We start from the raw sequence: 19,938 nt of genomic DNA, 5'->3' as shown, positions 1-19,938 counted from the left end.
GCAAAACCTCACCAATTTTACTTTAAACTCAGTCAAAAGGAGGTAACTCCTGGGCAGGCAGCTGTAGCCCAACAGCCAGACAGGAGCACTCACCTCCCTCTGCTTTCTGCACTGGGCTAGGAGAAGAAACACCTATTTTTGTCTTTGAGGGTACCAGAGGCGCCACATGATCCACACACCTTTGCTATGCTGTTTTTTGAGATTTCTTATCAAACTGACACAGCATACCAGACAAGACATGGGCTGTTACCATTAAAGTAATATACTTCTAGATAGAAATGCTGGTCATGACCCTTTTTGTTATTTGTGAAATTGAGAGACAAAGACACGACAAAATGGGCTGCTGGAATAGTAATTCTGTCTTTATTTAACAGAGAACTTTTCTCATCCATTTTCTAAACAGGCAGTGCTATTTCAAAAAATCAGAAATGAAGTCATGATCAAAACCACACACAGAATAACTTAAATAAATATTTTTCTTCTTAAGATGATTGAAGTATAGGATAAATAAAATGTATTATTTTGGACATTCTCCATAAACAGTTCATATGTAACAGTTTCTCCATTAAGTATTCAGAAAATCAATATTTAGCTCTTAAACTACTCTGTCACTGACTGCATCTTTAGAGGAACAAGTTGGCTGGAAAAAATGAGATTTCACTGAAGAATAAACCTATAGAAATCATGCTTCTTAATGTTTATGCATCCTTAATCTTCTCTTCTCTCTTGAACTCAACCTACAGCAAATTGGTTTTATCTGAGCGGGACTGGGAGCTGTTTGTGCTACTGCTTAGTTTAGCAAAGGGACCAAGCATCAATAGAAAACATTAGGAATCATCCACAAAGCTAACACTGAGGCTAAGCTCCTGACAAACCATCCTCTGCCGAGTTGCTCTCTGCTCTTATGAGGAATGTATTCATTCAGCCCAGAGACAGCCCAGCATTAGCTTCAATCAGCTAAACCTAACACACACTCACCGCTTGCACAAGGAGAGGCTTTTGCTGTATTGAAGATACTAAACTGGGTCAACAGTCCAGAGGCTGTGGTGCCAGTCATGCACATTGCTTATCACACAATTCCTTTAGGTCCTGTCTTAACCTTCTGTCTTACTATTCAGACTGACCTAAGGGAGCCCCTGTACAACAGTGCATGGACCAGAGCAGCAAAACACAGCTTCAACTCAGAGAACTCACTGCCTAGGATAGTGTAACAGTGGTCCTGCCCCACAACAAAGCAAGGCTGCCACAGCTGGAGCTGTGTCCTCTCTTCATATCACAGCCCAGCACAACCCCAATGTCATAAAATAATACAGCTGGAGCTCATATTATTTAACATTAACTAGATGGACAAAGAGCAAATCTTAGTTCACTGCATTAGGTATTAATTTTATGTTTTTAAACACTGAGTTGAAGAATCAGTTTCCTTCTGGTCTTTCTCATCAATACAACTTGACTACAGAATTACTACAAAACACTGAAACAATCTAATGTCCGCTTAAAATAACTGAGTAGCGTTGGTGAAGATCTCCTCCATCCTAACCTGAACTTTAATCCAGTCAATCTTTGTATTTTTTTCTTGTCGCTGAAATATTGCCAACTCTATTTAATCTCACATCTTATTTAGTGTCTACCCTAAAACCTCAGTTCCTGTAGGCAAGTAGTTAAAAGGAAAATCTGGTTTCACTTTGCTGAGTTTCTAGGTCTCAAAATTGCTCCAAAAGGCTTGAAAACAGGAATCATGTCATGTTTAAAGAAAGCAAATAAAAAACACTCTAAGGCACTTTTAAAACAAAATTCTCATCACTTTTACAAGAAGTTCATAATCTGAAGAGGTGAGGTGGGTGCCTGAGTCACAGAAATTTTTAACTCCTTGGGGTTGAAATGTAAGGATTCCTCTTCACCCTCCTTTCCCTCTTCTGCTTTTCTATTCTTGTATTTGGCACGAGGAACGAAGATGCCCAAACTTCTGGTAGAAATCATCTTCAGCACGATTCAGAGCTTCCTCGTCTATGTAGACAGCTGGTCTGCGGGCAGCCAAGAAGTACTGCACTTTGCGCAGGCTCCATCCCAGCACGTACTTCAGCCAGCCACTCACTGCGGCTGTGGACCTGCCCACGCCAGCATTGCAGTGAACATACACAGTGTGTCCATTCTGCAGCAGCCCGTGCAGGAGGCAGACAGCCTGTGGCAACATCTGTATTCTTCCTAAGGTTAAAAACAAGGCACGTTCATTTCCGCTGGACAAAGTTAGTTCATGGCTGCAATCCTGCCTGTACAGACTGATGAATTGTGAAATATAATGGCAAACCTGACATATTCCACGTTTTTCTTTCTTTTTTCAAACGACCTTCTAGGCTAACTTGTTTTTTTTCTAGTAATATAGAATCAGATTACACAAAACTGTAAAATGCCCCAAGTCTTCTCTAAATATACATTCTTATAACATCAGATGTGTGTGGCATGTTCATTTTCAAAGGAACTGAGACAACTCAGCACATTAAAGAGAACAGCACAAAGTGTTAAAGTTAGCAGCCAAAAATTATTTTTTTTTAAATATCAGAGGTTTGTGAAGGAATTTACATACTGCTGATTTCCAAAACATTGTAATGAAGGCCATCAATTCAGTAAGTGAGGGAGGAAGAGCAGAAGAACATTTTATTGTACACCTTAAAACTGTTATGATTTCATAGTGTACAAAGCATACAGGTAAACAACACAGAATAGCCTTTCTCACTCCCAAAAGGATGAATATATCATATTTTCTGACACTTTTCTTCTGGCTATCTTGGGAACCAGAGCTGCAAACAGCAGAGCCCAGGTCTTCCTCATGGCACATATAAACACTGACATTAAGTCCTTTGAAATCCCTGTTTTGAGGTCTCCTGTATTCCCTGATGTCCTATTGCTGATATGGCAGTTATCTATTTGGGGTAGTGGTATTTCACTGCATTGAAAACACTCTCTTCTGCTGGCAGGCTGCTCAGTTCAAAATACACTCCGTTTCTAACCTTCTGGCTGGAAACAAGACTTTGAACTGAGCATTCCAACCAAGGACTTAAAATACTAGTAATTGATGTTACAGTTCAGGTGCTGTGAATATTTTCAATTAATTGCAAACTATTATATAAATGTCTCTATGGAGTCTCTGTATCATCAGGCTGGGATATTACAGTAAAGAAATAAAATAAATAAAAATTTAAAGAAATAGTGTTTGCTGGGAAGGCAACAGCAGACACATAGCAGTGTCTCTCCATTTTTAATCAGCAAAGGTAGCAAGTTGTCCTGCTCTGCAAACTTGCAGTCTTCCACCTACACAGCATATTTTCATTATATAGGCTGAACTCAAGCTGAAAGTAAAAATAGTCAAGCAGTTAGTGATGTCAGATGGCTTTAAACTCTAATACACATAATATTGCCAGACACAAAGTACTTCAGATGGCCTCTCTGCCTACAAGAAAATATGAATAATTTGTTAAAGACAGCACACAAAGAAACTATACCTTGTGTGCCAACTATATTTTCATGCAAAATGTACACAGAATTCCTCCTCCCTCACCAACTGTCATGAAAGTGACATATTAGTAACTCCAAGTGTTTGTTGCTATTAATTTACTGCAAGAGTGGCATAAGCATTACCTTCAGTGCTCATGTCTGCAGTTGGCAGCCAGACATAGGCAAGACCCTCTTCCTTATACAGTTTCATGAGGATTTCGGGGCTCATGGGTTCTGGGTAGCGGTTGCAGCCCCAGGAATTTTGAACAATGTCAGATTCAGTCTGGAAGTTCATCACAGCTGTAACACCCAGCTCATGCTTCAGCTTGATTGTCACGTGCTCCACCTGCCGAGGGCAACTTCCCAGCCAGATGTTTGGCAGAATCCTAGCATTGAGAAAACATTGCAGTGGGATTGATTAAAATATCTTAAGGAGACTGCCAAGTTCATCAGTGTTCCAGTTCCAAACCTGCTGGACATCATCACACAAACACTGCTAAGCACAGACTTTTCATGTCAGGCAGTAACAAACTTCTTGTTTCATTACAACTTATTTTGTTACAGTTGAATTGGTGATGTCTGATGCTGGGGATCAAGCTCTTTACTACCACAAAGAGCCAGATGAACTGAGAAAAAATTTCAGAGCATAATTATAGCACAGGTCTCCAAGGCACCATTCACCGCCAAGCTTGCAGTAGAAGCTTACTAACATCAGGGATTAGAATAAGAAAACTGAAAACTTCAGAGTTTCTTCACTGTGAAGTGTGCAATTTGCACACACCCACACATCCCTACACACACAACCAGTACAAAAAAAAAAAAAAGAAAAAAAGAGAGAAATAAAACCAACCAACCAAAAAAAAACCCTAAAGAATTCACATGATCCAGAACTGCATTACTTTAGTAATAAGTCAAACATAAAGAAGTCTTCCAACTCTTTAGCTGCCACTATAATGAGGGAAGTAGGAAAAAAAGCATTTTGAACTACCCTTCTGTGATGCAACTTAAAAATTAATGAGTAATTTTCTTCTAATTTTTCTCTGATCTCTTTGAGTCTAGCGGGAATCAAATACAGAATTACAATACATGTTAGCTTCCCTCAAGGCCTCAAGGGCCAGAAATTTTTCAGGAAAACAAGAGGTTTATGTAGGATGGGAAAGTACCAGAAATATGGTTGTTTATCTAAATCAAACTTCAAGACTTCTATGGTTTTCCCATTGCTAATTATCATAAAACTATTGTATACTTCAACAGATGTTGACATTATAAACTGAGTATTAAGAACTAGTTTCAAATGAGAGGTTTTAATATGCACACACAATTAAAATGATGGCATCTACAATGGATTATTCAGATGCTCAAATTATTAGTGATCTCCTTTAATTTCTTGATGCTTCCATTAACTTAAATTTTGAATGGGCAATCCACAAACTAAACAAAATATCCCTGCATTTAACATAAACTTTGCAAATCTTATTAACTGCAAAAAATTTGTAACACTATTAACTGCAAACTTAGCAAACACTATTAAATGTAAATCTACAACAAAAGCAAGATCCTCAAAAATAAAATGTCTGCCATGAACGTCCTATGATCTTTTCCAGTTTAAACCTCAGCAACAAATAAGCTTCATGTTTTTTCAGGAGTCTATAAACCACTCTTAAATCATCAGGTAGCTATTTCCATTTTACTGTCACAATAATAAGTATTAAGTAATAAGCATTTAATTAAGACCTGAAATTGACTGTAATTATTAAATCCTGCTATAATAGTACTGCAATATTATCAAAAAAAGAAATTCAGATCCAGAAAGCACTAATTATTATTGTTTCCTGTTTGTAAGCTGCATCCATGGTGAGTTGCATACACAAACACAGCCTTGGCCTTAACAGCCCCTGTTTCAATGGGACAAAACACTTAATCTCAATATATGGTAACTGAGACCAATTTAAACAAATATATTACATCACAAATAACCATTTCAACCATATTCCAACAGTGAGATAACTTGAAAAGATTTGACTTAGTTGTTGTTTCACATACATGTTCAAGAATTGCCCCAAATCCAAAATAACCAGCTCAAGCATTCTCACTGATCAGAGGGAAGGGCAAAGGTGCACTGCAACAACTGCTTCATTGCCGCCCTTCCCAAGTACCAGCCCCATAGCAGCCCCCATCCTAGCCTGAGCAAGTGACTGCTGTCAGGATTCTGCCACAGGAACCTGCCACAATGATTAGAGCATTTCAGGGTGCTGAATGTAAGCTACAGTGCTCTAACAGATGCTGACAAATGGCTGGAGAGGAGCAACGCTCACAAAACTCCATTCCCAGGACAGAGAAATGGCAATATCACTAAAACCTTGTGACAATATGAGGATATTATTTCAAGAAGAACATTATTACCCTCCCTTGAAAGGCTTTCCTGGTGACTCATACATATGTAATTCACTTGATACTTTGTGAAACATCTAATGCACTAAATTACCTTGAAGGGAGAAGAAAATATGTGTTTTCTAGGATTTGATTGAATTAAAAGTGAATAAAGCATTCCTGAGATAAATAAAATTCTAGGTAGTACTCTTGCTTACTGATAAACAAATGCTTTATAATTTTTTCCTCCAATGATTTTTTAATGGGTGAACATCACAGCTCTGCTACCTGCAAGGCCCCTGGCATATAGACCATTTGTTTATTTTGTTCTTGCATCGTAGCAGGTCTTGTATATGACAAGACGTTTGTATTGCACAACACCAATTGCTTTTACTGAACAATCTGAAGAGTTTACCAAATTTTTATCACTTTCTTTCCCCATAATTAATTAAACTAATGGAGGCATACAGAGAATGACCTAAGAGATGTATTTAGGACAGGCAATTCTTGTGAATTAATTTTATGATCAGGTCCAAAGTTTAACCTTTGAGAGGATCAAGATGTAGCCTTGACCTTGGTCTACAAGCCCCTTATTTGCAATTCTTGGTCTTCCTGGCCAGGGCTTAACCACTCTTTTAGCATGCAGAAAACAGTACTGCAGAGCTGTCCTATCAGCCAATTTATGTAAAAGTTCTAGGATAATCCTACTGCATAGTACCTATATTTCTATTTGGCTTTATCCAGTTCAAACTTTACCTTCTGACATCAGAAGGAAGGAATAAAAGGGGTTAGTGCATGTGTGAGTACAGAGACTAATGGAGAGTTCAGCAGCTAGATTTTATATATTGATTTTTTTGATAGCCCTACTGAGGGCTTCATTATGCTGAGGATCAGGAAAACATACATATTGTACCAAGCAAGAATGTAGTAATTTCATTTTTTACATCTCTTTCTTTAATGATATAACTTTTAGTTTTCCTTTTCCATGTGGTCCTTCTTTAAGTTGCCACTGAACTTCAGTAGGTAGCCAGATTTTAGCCACAAGACTATTTGGCATGGAAAAGAGAGCTCTTTTACATTCCCCTCTAAATTGTCAAGTTATAGTGCTCTGAGCTCTCTGACAGCCACTGCTCTCCAGCTCACATGTGGGTGTATTCCAGCAGCAGATTATGTGATCCCTAACCACATCGAAAAACATTATGAAGTTATTAGTGATCAATAGACCCTTAATCTTTTCAGCCGAACCTCTTTGATGTTCCCAAAATATCAAAACAGGATGGTGTTTTAGCAAAATACTACTTGACTTTTTGCTTTAATATAAAAATGACACTTTTTAATTGTACATCTTTACTCTCTGCATCAAGGATAATAAACCATGTTTGGCTCCAGAAGACATGGTCAATTCAGTCAGAGACAGTTTATCAATGAAGAAATCACCTAGAGTGATTTAAACATCAATGATATTTTGCAATCTTCTGAGATTAAGACTTGTAGATTGTCTATAAACCCTTTCTTTATAGATACTTTCTGTCAGCTACTTTCAGCTTTCCCTACACTTCAGTTCTCCACCAGTGATATGGATACAATATTTACCTACCTTTTAGGGGTCCAACGGATGAATTAATGGGAGAAGCTTGAGGCTGTGGTAACAAGGACTAAATATTAGGCAAATGTTATTCCGTTTATTTTTACAGAGCCCAGACCGAAGGCTGACATATTTAAAACCTGCTTTTTGACTTATAAACTGAGAAAACCAACAATTATTTATCATTACCACAGAGTAAATATGGAACACCCTGCAAACACTTGTACGCTTCCAGCACACTTAAATTATTTTTAATGATCTAGACATATATTGTGTTTGTTGGCTTCCCCCCAGGACTCTGCACAGTCTAGATTAAAATATAACATTCAGAGTGAATGCATCTAAAATAGGAAATGCATTCCATTTAATCAATGCATATGCAAATGGTCTTCCCATCCCTAAGGAGAAAATGAGTCTGAGGCAATGAAAAATTAGCACTGTGAAACTTTAATGCTGCAGACTGATTTTCAGGCTGGTTCACAAAGCATGACACACGATACCTCTCAATCTTAGTACAGTACAAAATCAGGCCAGCAACTGCAACTGTAGGGATTTGATTCCCAGGGAAGGTGACCTGATCTAGGGGAAGACACCAGGTTACTGCATCAGGCAGTCAGTTCCTCCTTCATGACACCAATGTCTACTCTGCTTCTTCAGCAGCTCCTTTTTTACTTTTTCTAATACTGCTTTGAGACAAACAGATCCTAAAATGCTGAGCTGCAAGCTGGGATAACTCAGGTGCTGCTCCCAGATCTGAGCAATCATCAGTGTTCTAGGAGGAGGCATCTTAGAATCTACCCTAAAATCAATCAAACCTCTAAGGATCACAGTTCTTATAGAAAAGAATAGGATTTGGCACTTTAGGGACATATTTCATCAGAATATCTATCAGGTACTGACAGATGTCCTTTTATCCTGATAGTTGCCAGCTTTAATCAAAAGAGAGGACTTTGCCAACCTAAGGAAAAATAGAAGGGTGTTTGTCATTGGTTATTGGCAACAGTGATCCATCAACTATGCCATGTGTTTATATCAGTGATATTTTTGACCAAGGTTCAGTCTATTATTTTAAATGAAAAGTGATGGATTGAATCATCCCTCAGTACCAGGTCAAGGTGTAGCCTGTGTTAAAGCTTGGACTCCACTTTTCTACTTCCTTAGATACCATTAAGCATCTGAGGACAGTGACATAAGTACCAATATATACATATAAAAAACTAGAACAATTTAACTGAAACAGCAAACAAAATATTGATTAAATTGACTCTGTCCTCCCTCAGGTCTCTTATTTCCTAAAGGTTTAGTATGCAACCACAGCTACATGAAACTTGCAGTAAAACCTACTTTGCATTCCCAGAAGAGCAACATATATAATTCAGTCAATTTACCTTCAGCATTTTGTGTTGCTTCTAGGCATACAGAGTGGTTTTTTGCACCAATGTAGTGCTATTACCCTGGTACCAGCACATGCAAGCAGCCCAAAGGGAATATAGGCCTGAAGTACAACTCAGTTACAGATGATTTTTGCAGCACTTGAACTACTAGAGACTGTTTCAAATTACACTGCATTCCTATTTCCTTCCCTGATGGCACTGCAGTAGGAACTCATTCAGAATTTTTTTATAAGGTGGATTTTTAATGGAAAATTATGATCTGTCAGAACCAAAAGCTTCATAGAAACTTTCAACTTTCAGCCAAATTCAAACTAGTTCAGAGACCAGATGTCTGTTCCCTGTCTCATCTGACACTTTAAAAAAGAGATTTCCAGAAGTATTGCCTTTGGCATATTCAAAATGAGAATACAGGAAATCCTACCAGCTATAGCTGAGACGCTCTTTCATCTTTTCTGTATCCTCTGCCTTGTGACAAGGCACATCACTTTAAATGGCAATACCACTGGATTATGATGACCCAGAATTATCATCCTTCATGTGCTCCTTCTTTTGCCTGTGGCATCCTTCTAACATTATATAGCAGCTTATTTGTAGGTCTGTGTGTGCCTTCCCTGAAGTACCAAATTAGACATCTCTCTTCCAGGCTTTCCTTGTTCTTTCCACTGAACCTGTGACGGTGACAACTTCCTAAAAATCAGATGAGGTTCCTGTACTTTTGTCAGAGCAATCTAGAAACATTACTTAGATTGCTGTCTAATGTCTTGAAATGCATTCAGAGAAGGATTTTCAAACGACTGGATTCTGTTCTCCAGTGGAAGATCTGAGTTCAAATATTCAAATGTTCAAATATTCTTTGATATGTAGAAAACACAGTGATTACTATCCTCACCTCGGAAAAAAAATTCTTTAGTCTAATATGAATAGTGTAGTCACAGGTCATACAGACACCTTCTTGTAACCACAATGGACACTAAGAACAGATTATTTCCTTCCAATCTGTAAAATCCTTTAACTTATCTCTAAGTTACTAACATACTCCAATACAGCTTTGCATTCTCCACACATACACATACACAGGCTTCTCACATATTCAAAGCATCTGATCAGTCTTGTTTGCCTTTGGACTCTCTCTCTTTTTGAATATGTTATGCCCAGTACTGAAAAGAGTACACTTCTGAGAAGAACCAAAGATTACTTACTTCTTATGCTTCAAAGGCTTTATCCCTCTTTATAGTTCCCTGGCAGTTCTTCTACAGCATGTCATTGCTGACCTATATTCAACATGGGATTCCTTTTTCAACTTAAGATCTTTCCAAACAGAGGAACCTACTCAAGGAGAGACCAAAGTTTGCCCAAACCATTATTAGTTTCAATTTCCAGTGGTGTCAAATTAAAATAAATGAATATGCAGCAAAGGAGCAGATGAGATTCACAGTTGATGAGTGCATCTCAGCAGTATGTCTTGGAATAACTAATTTCGCATACATGTGTTTTAAGCTAACTATAATCAAATAGAAAGGAAACATAGAAACATAGAAAGTATCACTACTGCTGGTAGTGATACTTGGTGAAAGCATTGCTTTATAAAGAGGTCAAAGTGGAAATATGAGCCTGTACCAAGAACTGAACTGAAAGTAACAGAAAATTTATAGTAATGGTCTAAAAATCACTGATCCTATTCTACACACTCAAACTTTGAAGTTTTTACTAATATTTTATTGTATCAAGAAAGATACAGAAAAATGAAAATATTCAAAATACAGTCGATTCCAGCTATTTCTTGTGAAAATACTTCTCAAATGAGGGCAGACTAAGAATTGAACATTCTTAAGAGGGAATTTAACTACTGTTTAAAGACAATATATATGAGAAGGGCAAACCAACTTGCTTTATATAAATAAAAGACATAAGGAATATCAAATTCCATATAACTTCACCTATAAAGTAACTACCAAGAGGTGAGAAAAATTGCAACATTTTAAAAATAATTTTTTTAGTCTTGTATCTTCCTCCAAAATAGACAGCATGGGCAGATATCAAAACACAGGAGTCCCTTGTTTGATCTTGTCCAGGAATTCTGGTTTCACTAAAGTCTGTTCAAATAAAGGACAGAAAAAATCTCTCAGCAAAATGCCTCCTTACCAATGAAATGATAATGTAGAACTGAGGGATTACAACACTGACATTTCACTGCATATTGCATAGGGCACAAGGGTAAATGGCTGTGGTCTTAATGCCTTCTCCTGCTGATTTACTGATAAAGTCTCCCTGCAGAATTCAAACTGATGGACCCTTCATGGTGAGAGGCCTGACTTAAGCAGGATTGACTGGGAACAGTCAGATGCACTTGATTTCCCAGCACAGAGTCAAGCAGTAGTGGCCAGAGCAGGAGAGCAAGGTTGATGATGCTATGGTCTAACTCCAAGATAGAATAAACAGGCTTAATAAGATCACTTTTATCAAGAAAGATTAAATAAATGGCCATAACCTTAGCAGAAGCCACCAGAGAAGAGCACTGATTAATGATAAAACTATATCCTACTAAAACGACACAGCTGCAGACCTTGTAGAAACTACATATATTCTTGAAAAAAAATTGCTCTTACCTAAATGTCAAATGTAGAAGGAGCACAAGTCATTGCTTATAAATTTGTACTGCTTTACCACTGAAAGACTGCAGTTTATTGGGAAGTTAAGAATTCTACCTCGGGGCTTTAAATGAGGAGAATTAAACAGACTAAAATGTAGTTCCAAGGTGGTTTTTTTTACTTCTCCTTCTTATTTGGAACTCTGATGAAAAGCAATTAAGGTCTGGCAAATTTTCTTCTTAGATGTAATTTGAACTACTTATCTAGCCTCTCACATGGGAGCAGACTTGGAATGTAGAAGTAGAAACACCTGCCTTTATCACTTTAGAACAACTTTGTCAGCTTAGCAATATGCAAAGTTTCTCAAGCCCTTAAATTCTGAGTCTTATGCTTAATAGTATTTTATTTATTCCATGTTCACAAATCTGTGGCATAAAACTACCTCATTTACTGATATGCCAAGCAAATAAGCCATTAAGGTTTGACCTCATGCTGACAATGTGCTAAAAGTAAAGCAGGTAAGAATAATATCAAACCTGTAACAGAAATACGGTATTACCCAGACATCCAGCTACAAAATGGTTCCAGTGTTGCACTGCCCTCAGGTTCTGCTGTATAAGGAAAAGATTTCCATAGCATCAGCTTGATGGTACAAAAGGGTACAAAAGATTACCTTCACTTTATCCACCAAACTGCTCTCGCAACAGGTGCCACGGTGCACTCTTCAGGTGATGAGACACTGAGAAACCATGTCCATGCCTAAGCACAGCACAGCTCTTCTCATTCACAACCTTCCGGTGCATTCTGTAGGCTGTGTGGGTTTCAGGATTGTCCTGGCTTTGAATTCACCAGGGATACAGAATAAAAGGATCCACGTGAGAAAAATTAAAGTCACATAAGCCTTTGGTCTAGACAGATCCACAAAATTTTCTCTTTATGGCAAATTTTCCCCTTCCACAGCAATCCCAAACATTCCCTTGCAAGGAGCATAAGAGCTTTATTAGAAGAAACTCACAAAAAACACCTCATAAGAACAGATGCAGAGATTGAGGACATTCCTAACATCCTATTCCCTGCCACAGCAGGAAACTTATTTGATGAAAACATGTAGATAACTAGAAAGTAAACCACATCTCAGACTGCAAAAATGACAATAAAACTTGGATAAGCAGTAGCACTATGCTTGAAAGTCACAAAATAATCCTTCTGTTTCATTCAATACTGGTAGACCATCATCAGGAAAAATAGGATGAAGGAAGAGAAACACCTGGAGAGCCCAGCAGAGAGTGCAAGAACAATCAGAGTTCTAGAAGACAAGTTTTCAGAAAAAAGACTGAAAGATCCAAGAACTAATATCAGAATTAACATAGTGAGATATTCCAAAGTCAACTACTCTGCTTCTGGGAAAAAAGGAGTTTCCAAGCATATATTGAAGGGCTATAGAAGGGCAGGATACTAATTTGTTCTCCAAGTCTTCTGTGGAGAGAACAAGAAGAAATTAACTTAAATTGCACTAGGAAGACTTAAATTGAGATTAGTAAAGCTTTTTAATGGTTGGAATAGTGAGGTAATTGAATGGGAGAGTAACAGGCCTATAGAGTCTCATCACTAAGATGAGATCATATTTTAGATCAGGCTGGATAAACCTGAAATGATTTAAATGTAATTGAGATTAAGTTGGGGCAAGGAAATGGACTGGATACTTTCTGAGGTCTCTTTGAGCCTATGATCTATGATATTATAATCATAAACTGTAATTTCCATTTCTGGTACACTACGTATATTCATTTATCAAGCTCCATCTTGAAATAATTTAGGTTCCTTGTCCTTTCTGCCCTATTTGAAAGGTCATGCCAGAATTCAGACATCATTCCTTTGATGACAGAAACCTTGTTCTAATTTGCACTCTAAATTCATTCAGAAGCAATTAATATAAATTTGATCTTAAAGAAGGTTCAATTTCAATAATTCTTCTTCCCACTATGTAGTAATTCCTGAATAGCTTTTACAAATAGTAATAGATCCTCTTTCTTAGTCGTCATTAAACTATGTTGTCTATCCCAGGCACCAGAAGTAGTCAAACTCTGGTTGCACAGAGTTTCTTTCAAGCCAATTTATTTTGCTTCAACTTTAGTGGCATAAAAGCTACACATCCTGTGGAAAATACTCTCATTCATTGCATATTTGTTCTCCAGACACAATAATGGATCAAATTTATCTAATTATGTCTCTAAACTATGCTCACATACTCCAGTAAGTTCAGTGGAATTGCTGTTATCAACCTTGCAGTACATTCAAATCTATGCAGTGACAAGACTCACAACATAAATCCTTCTCCCTTCTTCATTTCATTCCATTAAAAAGCTTAAAGCAAATTAATTTATCTCATATACATTTTTTATAATCTATTTTGTCTCTAGTCTAGATATGATCTAAAGTAATGTGGTCACACAAGACTTTATGTACATAGCCAGAACTGAAATGTGGAAGATTAAATGTTATTCCCCCTATATTCAAAGTGAAATGTTTTGTCACATTTTTCTGCGCATTTCTACTGTGAAGATAAGACAGTAATGAATCACAAGCGCATCAATGCCTTGTAGGACAGGGTGTCCAGATCTACCCTTAAAGGACTTTGCCAGAATTTATTTTCAAACATACACACAGGGTTTCAACTGATGCCTAAGGAGCACACTGTATGCAGCAGAAAGAAGGATCTGCCTTTGTAAGGAATGACTCTTCTTGTACTTTCATTTTTTAAACATTCTCTGAAAGCAGACAGTGTGCCAATTACAAAAAAACAGCCTGAGAAGAGAGTCAGGTTCCAAGGCTTGTACTGAACGACCTGGAAAGGACTCCTCCATTGGCTTGTGAGCATTAATGCCTAAATGCTCCAATTACAGAATCTTGTCTCATGCAACCATGGTTGCCAATGGTTACTTCCTACATATGTCTCTGTTAGACTGCCAACATTCCCATTTGTTTTGAATTAGAACAAATACCCGGAAACACAAGAACAACAGGCTGTTAAATTCAGCCAGACTGCAATAAGCCATGAATCTCTTGGCATTAGGAATGAGAATTTCTAACATTAATGCTTAGCAATGGGAATGAAGCCACTGCTGGCCCCTGTAAATTAAATCATCTCAACAAAATTGCCTTAAACTGCTACAAATGAACTTTAAGTTAGTGCCCAAGAAGATTCAGGAATCATTGGTAAAAATACATTTTGTCTTCTTTCAGAGTTTACCTATTAGCAGCTGCTTAGGAGTCTAGATTGGAGAAACTATAAAGGATAAATCCAATTTTCAAAATGTAGCATTTCAGATCCAATGGAAATACAGTCCAATGCTTCAGAAACAAGTACAAGTACATATTCATGCAAATTGCATAATTGCAAAGCACAGATTATTGCTAGGTGGCCTTGTGATCCACATGGCACCATATGTGCATATACAAAATAATGGAATCTCTCAGAACTCAAAACAGTCAGAGAAAGATGCATATTCATCCCTTGTGGTACCAAACAACCTTGATGAGCTCTGTATGCGTGTTCATTCCAATTTATCCAGCATTTCTAAACCCACATCAGTTCATTTATTTGAATTTTAAAGAGAGACAGATACATACTAGAATAGCACAGGCTGGGGGACAACATCTTAGAAATGTGGAGAAAAATTGAATTAATGCCTCACCATAGTCAGCTATATAAACATCTAAAATAAAGTGTTCTCACAGCAAAGTCAAATTAAAGGAACAACACGTGTATAATACTACCATAACAAAATTGTCAGAAACCTTCATTTTAGCTAGTGTACTTGGTTACTATATTTTAAAGATAAGATTAATAACCCTGGTGGATGAGTAGCCAACATCAAAAGTTGAGGCTGGGATGGTAATGGAGTTACTGAGAGGCCCCAGAAGAACCTATGTGTGTCTTTTTAACACAAAACTATCAAGTACAGTGGAATGTATCAAAGAAGTCTTGGATGACAAAATAGGAAAAAATCATGAGAGTGAAATTTATGAACAATCAATGCTGCAGTTTTTATTGGAGCTCAATTACTGCCATGAATTACCAGGGATTCTCTATTTGTTTTTTTCTTTCAGATTTCTTTCTTTTCCTAGCAGTATCATTATACCTGCTTGGATATTGAAATTTCAAGCATTTGAACAAATATATTGAAGTGATCTACTGTTATTAAAGTTCGTCTAAATGTGTTTACATTATCAGCTGAAGCTTGACTTTGTAAATTTGTTAAACATACTGGATAGCCTTATTACCAAGACTACAGATATATTTGAGAAACCTTTTCCTCCTTTTATCTCACCAGATTGAAGTAACTCATTTTTACAAGGAAGCTGAGAAATTCAGTCTTCTGCAGTGAAAGCAGCATTTAACATCCTTTGGGACTGGTCTGCACACAGCCAACCCTTCAAGCTGGCAGCCAGACCACAGAAAGAAGGAACATTGCAGAAATTATTTTGTTAGGGAAGCTGCATATCCTTCTTATCAGATGATCACCTTGAGAAAATGAAGGCACTGAATATATCTGTTCTAAAGAGCTTTTAAAAAGCAGTCCTGGAGAAGTTAGTTAAACTAAAAAATAATAATTAAAAAAGAAAAGGTTTTAGTAGCCCACCAACATCTACCCCCATGTACTAGTGCCCAGAATCCAGCCCCTGAACTGAATGAGAGTCATAGAGTCTCCTTGCTGACTCACAGCTGATGGATGGGAGGGAAGAGGAGGGAAGGAACGGGGAGAAAGGGAAAACGTAAGCAAGCACCTATTTAATTATTGATTTTATATATATTCCACATTTTCTTGTATCTGTATTTTGCCTTTATCCTCGTCTTGATGCTTAAAATCATATATTCTGTTACTAGGCTTTTCACATCAAAGAAAAAAGACATTTCATTTTAACTTATAAACCATGCTGTCTACTGAACCAATAAAGAGGAAATCCACATTTCTAAAAGCTTAGCAATGTCTATGACATTTGACTCAATTTTTATCACAGTTCATGGGAGGACACACATTAAACTTCTGAACAACAGCAGGGATTATGTACCTGACTCCCTGAAATTAAATTTCCCAAAGTACAAGCATTAAAGGAGGGAACAGGAGATTTTCAGTTCAGCCTCTTAATATGTTCCCTGGGAAGACAAATGCAGTTCATTTCTTTGTTGGTTTTTTTTTTCTCACAGAGAGAAAATTATATATGAGAAAACAGCAACAATTTTATAATCTCTACTCTTGGGAAATAAAATACTTACGTTTCTGAGAAACACTTCAAAGGAACTAGAGCTATATTCCAGTTTCCTTTCTAATAAAAAAAAATGTTATCCTTTAAGTAGGACTCTCCATATTTTCATATGGAGGCACATTTTTAAAATTATCTTGTAAATATCTAGAGCATTTAAGCATGAAAACTTGAATTTACTCAGCTTTTACAAAAATTATTGAAGATGGAGGTAGAATTCATAACTTAATAACTACGGCTTGCTAATGTTTCAAACGAAGTATCTTTAATGATTTTCCCATTTCATTTTAAATAACCATGCAGTTGTTTATTTCAGATTTTTTGACTTTCAGATCACCTGTTTCAGAAATATAGTATATACTGAGCAAGTAAGTAAACACCAAACCAGCTGGTGGTAATAAAACATCTGATAGCATCACTTTTCACATTTGGGGACTAAAAACTCTGTTGCTCTTAGACTTTTTTTCTGTAAGAGTCAGCCTCAGGCTGGCTGGGCCAATCTGCCCTAGCAGCTGTGCCTGCAAAAAAATCAAAGGATGGGGAGGCAGAGAGGGTTTACTCTGCAAACACACATCCCTGGTTCAACAGGTTCACCAGGTGTAACTCATGGAGTTGCGTTAGTGAAGTTTTTCCAACAGCAACCAGCAATCTGAATTCACTCCTTCCTGGTAAGCTAAATAGCAATAAGGATGTGTACACAATCTCTGCTTTTCAGAAAGAGTTCTGCTATCTTTTGATAAACTGTATTAAGAAATGCCAGCAATTACCCAGCACCTAATAAATGCATGTAAAAGCTAGGAGGAAATAAATATCTGCAAGACAACTGGAACATCATCTTCAAAGAGAGAGTGATGCTGCCCCTTTCTTGTCATCCCAGCTGTGAGCTAAATTGCCCAGGATTTCACAATCTCAGTCAATTTCATTCACAGCCAGCAACAGCAGCAAATTGCTTTCCAATGGAGACAGAACTTTACTCCCTCGCTGACAGCCTGAATGTTAAAGAGTAAAGAGGCAGGAAAAAGGGCTGAAAACCCTCAGAAGAAATATGGACAAGCGGCAGGGAGACACAGTAAAACACAGAGGGAAATTAGAAGGAACAATAGTTTCTACTCCCTAACAGTGATACCCCACATAAAATTCATACTTACTGGACTATCAACATTTTTCTGTTATATCCCACAGAGAAAAATAGAATTGCATTTACTCCTCCAGGTCTTTCCATGGAGGGTTCCCAATCTTCCTTCTGTTCTTTTTCTCCCAGAATGACACAGAATTGTTGGGAGTGATGTAGAAAAAAAAATGAAGACACACAAAGGACAAAAAACAGAATTAACCTTTAAACCATTCTATAAAAGGTGATTCCCACTGGTAAGTAAACAATGGTTCCAGTTTTTATTAGTTTCAGGCTGCAGCTCAGTACAATAAAACAATATTCAAAGGAGTAGTCAGATATCCTAGTTTATGGGATAAACATATCAAAAAATGTGCTTAGAATATTTTCATTACTTAATGTATAAAATTACCAAACAACTTTACAGTTAGAGCCCCAAGTTCTGAAATCAAAGGATGAACTCTTATTGATGTTAAGTCCTTTTGATCAGGACTATTTTACTAGAATACAACCAATGAATTTTGTTCCAGAGCTCATTATTTCTTATTCTTTTCTCTAATATCACGAGCATTCTCTAGGCACAGGGGACAGTTAACTCTCAGATTTTAATGTTAATTATGGTAATCTTTGTAGATCACCTCTTTTCTTAATTCATAATGTAGGCATAAAATATCAGTGCAGCTTTCTATTGCAGTAGCCCAGGTCACTGCCCTCTAGGGAGTTTTTGTGACAGCTTATTCTTTAAAGCCTTTTTTATAATTCAGTAATAAAAAATAACTAAGAATTACATTTAAAACAAAAAGGTATTTTATTTTGTGAATTAATTACAACCAGTAAAAATAGAAATTAAAGACTAAAAAAAAGTGCTCTCTCTTGTATTTTTTTCAAGGTAATTCTAATTTCATATTGAACCAAATACACTCAACCAACTTCTTGTTTTCCACCTAATTAAAGATGCATATCAATCAAGTAAATGCTCATCTTTCCCATAGAAAGAAATTCTGTGCTAAATCAGCAAAATACTGCTCTAGTGCCTCCAAAAGGTAAAAAAGAAGCATCTCTATTTTGGCCTGGATCATTCTTCATTCACTCACCTATCTACATTAACAGGAATACACATCTATGTGACTCTCCTGATCATTTCCATTCAACACCTAACTTAGGCTATAAACTATATTACTGGCACTGTTGTGGGAAACTGTTTTACCCACAAGCCATAAAACATTTGTAAATACTACATCGTACGTTGTGTTTTATTTGCAACCACTGAGAAACAAAAATAACATTTCCAAGTATTGGAGTCAATTTTCTTTTATCATTACCCTAATTTCGTCTTAGAGAAAAAAACACTGATGATAGCAACACCTCTGTCAACTTCCCAATCGCTCCATAAACATGAAATATTAGTATTTAATGACCTATATATATATATAAAATATTTTTTTTCGCCAGAAAAGGTACTAAAGAAATCTGTATGTCAACAAATTGTTGTCAGGACCCAAGGCTACTTTCATGTAGTGACTTCCCTGATTGTGGATTGCTAGTTCTGCATTTTCCTCCAAAATGTTTAACAGCCATACAATACCACAGTTCTAGATTAGCTATGATTATTGTCTCAGGAATTCACTTATGCATTCCAGTTTATCTGCATTTTACATACAAAACATGTAAAAATTATTTTCTTTTGTCAGATTTAAGAAATATGACTCACAAAAAGCACACACCTAAAATTAGTCTGAAAATAGGAAACTAACTAGATGGCTTTTCCTTTCAGAGATATTCATTTCCATAGCACCTAATTCTGCCAACAAGCATCATTGTCTTCAACATACTATTTAAGGATTTTGTAATTTCAGGTGTCACTCCCTCTTTTGCTCTTATGTAATGCCTTTCTTTCTGAGAAATGCAGATGTTTTTATATAAATAATAAGGTATACTTACTTATAATAAGGTTTATATATATATATACCTTATAATATAAGTTATACTTAAGGTATATATGTACAAAATAGGAACTTCCACCTTTCACAAATGGAACTGAAACAGGGATAATATGGCCCAGATTAACAAATTTTCTGAAGTCATCTTCTCCCAGAAAAGACTACAATAACTCTAATTTACTTTGGAAAATTA

At 36.8% G+C, this 19,938-nt stretch overlaps 1 protein-coding gene across 1 annotated transcript in view; it reads right to left on the bottom strand.

Moving 5' to 3' along the window:
* Positions 1–341: 341 nt before the first annotated feature.
* EPM2A (EPM2A glucan phosphatase, laforin) overlaps positions 342–19,938 on the bottom strand; it is a 34,065-nt gene continuing 14,468 nt past the window's right edge. The window contains exons 3-4 of the mRNA XM_014893143.2: positions 3,637–3,878; positions 342–2,205 (exon numbers count right to left, since the gene is read on the bottom strand). Coding sequence (XP_014748629.1) covers positions 1,925–2,205; positions 3,637–3,878 — 523 coding nt within the window. The 3' untranslated portion in view covers positions 342–1,924. The remainder of the gene's footprint in view (positions 2,206–3,636; positions 3,879–19,938) is intronic.

This window comes from Sturnus vulgaris, chromosome 3, assembly GCF_052056855.1.
Source record: "Sturnus vulgaris isolate bStuVul1 chromosome 3, bStuVul1.hap1, whole genome shotgun sequence".
Taxonomy (NCBI): Eukaryota; Metazoa; Chordata; class Aves; order Passeriformes; family Sturnidae; genus Sturnus; species Sturnus vulgaris.
The sequence above is the reverse complement of the archived record's forward strand: the minus strand, read 5'-3'. Positions and strand labels throughout refer to the sequence as shown.